Source organism: Gymnoscopelus braueri (assembly GCF_963280865.1).
Source record: "Gymnoscopelus braueri genome assembly, chromosome: 6".
Taxonomy (NCBI): Eukaryota; Metazoa; Chordata; class Actinopteri; order Myctophiformes; family Myctophidae; genus Gymnoscopelus; species Gymnoscopelus braueri.
This window is the reverse complement of record NC_137607.1, coordinates 31,457,201-31,460,515: the sequence shown is the minus strand read 5'-3', so window position 1 is coordinate 31,460,515 and position 3,315 is coordinate 31,457,201. Positions and strand designations below refer to the sequence as shown.

Here is a 3,315-nt window from a genome sequence, read left to right as displayed (position 1 = left end):
TACAATAAAAAAATAAAATAAAAAAATTGAAAAAAGTAATCGAAAAAACACGGCCTCCTCGCGTATTAGGAGGGCAGGGTGAGTCACCAGAAGCAAGGACGGGTGTTTTTGATGAATCTAACATGTTAAAAATGGAGTTTGAAGTTATAATGGGTTTGTATAGGAAGGGGACGTGTCTGACAAAATGAATATCAAATATCTAAATACTGAATCAAGCAACTTAAAAACGGGCTGGGGGACTCACAAAAGCCTGAGTTGACAATAAAATGACCCAAAGTTTTTTTGAAAGTGAAATATCCCTTTAATAATACAGTAGTTAAATAGTCTCAAATAGATTTTTTACATTTTATTAGAAAATGTTTCCCTTTTGACAAAATATCAAAACACTGGCAATTGGTGGTCTAGGTCGGACTCCAAAGTTGTGATCGGCATCAGACTCAAAATGTTTGGCATCGGTCAGGCTCTGGATCTATTACCCACAGAGAACAGTAGTGCTGCAACATAAATGTACCTGTCCTGAAAAAGTGTCACACATTCTTGTCCTTGTGGCTCAGCGTGTGTTGTGCAAGCTTGGACGCACATGGGAAGGATTTGTCACACTCCGTACAGACAAAGATCCTCCCAGCGCAGGTCTGCTCCTGGTGGGTCTTCAGCGTGGTGATTTGGTTGAAGCTCATGTTGCAACCTGTGCAGCTGAATGGCTTCTCACCAGTGTGGACATACTGGTGACGCACCAGGCGGGATGCCATGGCAAAGGACACCCCACACTCTGTACACTTATAGGGCCGCACGCCAGTGTGAATGGCCTCGTGCTCGATGAGATTAGATGACTTTGTGAAACACTTGGCGCACACGGAGCAGACATATGGGCGCAGGCCTCGGTGTGTCTTCTGGTGCTCTGCCATGCGGCTTGCCAAGGCAAATGCTTTCCCACAGTCGGGGCAGCAGAAAGGTCTTTCTCCCAGGTGTTTGCGCTCGTGCCGCTGCAGGGATAGGGGTTTGTTGAAGGTCTTGTCACAGTAAGTGCAAGGAAAGGGCTTGTTGTTGACGTGCATGTTGCGTTCATGCTTCCGCAGGTCAGAGGAGCGCACAAAGTCCTTGCCACAGTTGTCACACACATAGGGCTTTTCACCAGTGTGCGTACGGATGTGCTTGCGGTAGTCAGAGGACCAAATGTAGGTCTTGACACAGAAAGGGCAGTGATAGGGTCTCTCGCCTGTGTGCAGGCGCTTGTGCTGCTGTAGTGTGCCTTGATGAGAATAAGCCTTTCCACACACATCACATACATGCGGCTTTAAGCCGCTGTGTGTTTCTAAATGACTCTGCAGGTTGCAGAGCTTCTTAAAAGCCCAGCTGCAGTGGGGACATTTATAAGGACGGTTCTCTGCATCAGTCTGAACTCCACGTTTTTTCATAGCTTCAAACAGTCGACGGACCTTGCTGTCCTCACAGACATCAAACAATAAAACATCCTTTATAAGAGGATCATTCCCATTGCTTCCCATGTTCACACCGCTATCTAGAGAACATCCTTGTCCATCAGCATTTATCTCTTTCACGTTACACAGCATCTGACTGGCGGTCTCGTCAATTTGTATCTCCTGTTTTTTGTGGACCTTGGCACAGTTGGTTGCGTTCTGCTGCAAAGTGTCTGAGTATGCATTCCTAGGTCCATGTGTTTTGTTGACTTTCATATATTGAGTGCATTCATCTCGACTGCTGCAGTCTTGGTTATGACCAACTCCACTCTCTTCTCCTGATAAAAGGCCAGCAAACTTGTCCATAAGGGTCCACTTGGGTGTTTGAGGGTTCAGATAAATCATCCCAGAGTCACTGCAGCCCCAGTTGGCATCATCATTACAAGATGAAGGGTCACTCATCACTTGATAAGAGCCGTCTGGGGTGAGATGAGCAACGTGCTGTTTTTCCTCGTACTTCCTTAGATTTCTCTTTGAAATGTATTTTTTGTCAGCTAACCTGTCAGAGGTCCACAGGGGCATTTCCTCAGCCATATCCAATTTAGCCTTGCGATCCAGTCTCTGTTGTATTCAATTCAACAGAGGCAAACGAAATCAGTTGCATGGGTTTCGAGTTCCACTGGGAGTTCCTGACACTTTATATTCCCTCTTGGCAGGAACTGTAGAAACAGAAAGAACAGCTTACATATGAGTTCTAAATCTGTGTGTGATGTGTAGTAAAGTGAACCTACCGTAAGCCAGCACTATATATGAAAAAAGATTATCATGAAAGAAAAATCAAGAGCAAAACAATACATTGAAATAACAAATCTAAAAACAGATAAAACACAAAAACATGAAAACATGGAAACAACAAATCTAAAAACCTAAATCACAAAACAAAACAAATTAAAGAAATTAAATCAGATTTATATTTTTCATAATCATTCGTCAGTTATAAAGATGTATTTGTTTTTATTTTCAACTAATAGATAGATTACAGCCTATAGGCTACAACAAACTCCAAATACCCATGCATTATACAATTATTTCGTTTTTGTTTGTTTTGTAATGCGACTTTGGGTACCATGAAAAGGTTACCAAGTTTCATAATTATTGTTATTATTATTATTATTATTATTATTATTATTGTTATCATTATTATTATTATTATTACCCTTATTATTATTATTATTATTATTATTGTTATTATTGTTGTTATTATTATTATTATTATTATTATTATTTATTACAGCTACAGTTCTTGTTCTACATGCAACATCACAGGCTACTTCCACCTCTCAGATCAGAACTGTGGTACTCACCTCTTCATCTCTGCTCTCCCCAGCGGTCCAACTGTAACACCACATCCACAGCAACTCATTCAAGAAGAAAAGTGTCCTCACTGTGCAGCGTTGCCAGGTTTTGTGAGAGAAATAAGCAGCCAGGTCTATGAAAACAAGCCCAAAAGAAGCCACTACACTACACAGCCACATGAGCACCTTATCGGCTATTTGATCTACAAGCTGTCAAGCTCACAACGTGTCGCGAATGAGCATGTAGATCTGCTATTTTCAAAAACTCTTGCTATAAAATGTGGAATATTTGGAATATTTTTGAACATTCTAACAACACAAATGCTCCCAGGCACAAAACCTTTTCATGGAAATATTTGAGAATCACTGGTTTAAATAATAATAAAAAGATTTGGAAGGAAGCCTAAATAAACAAGTACACTTTAGCAACAAGCCCAAAAAAACGCAACCCCACTACTACCCGTATTTACAAGCAACTTTACAGAAAAAGAAGCCCACATGCCCGCTTATAATAAGCCGACATGGCAACACTGTCAGTATGA

At 41.1% G+C, this 3,315-nt stretch overlaps 1 protein-coding gene across 1 annotated transcript; it reads right to left on the bottom strand.

Moving 5' to 3' along the window:
• Positions 1-331: 331 nt before the first annotated feature.
• Positions 332-2,807, bottom strand: znf648 (zinc finger protein 648). The gene is made up of 2 exons (XM_080430873.1): positions 2,783-2,807; positions 332-2,137 (listed from the first exon to the last, which is right to left on the bottom strand). Exon 2 carries the CDS (start codon positions 2,010-2,012, stop codon positions 528-530), a length of 1,485 nt encoding a protein of 494 aa, XP_080286999.1. The 5' UTR covers positions 2,013-2,137; positions 2,783-2,807; the 3' UTR covers positions 332-527.
• Positions 2,808-3,315: the final 508 nt, after the last annotated feature.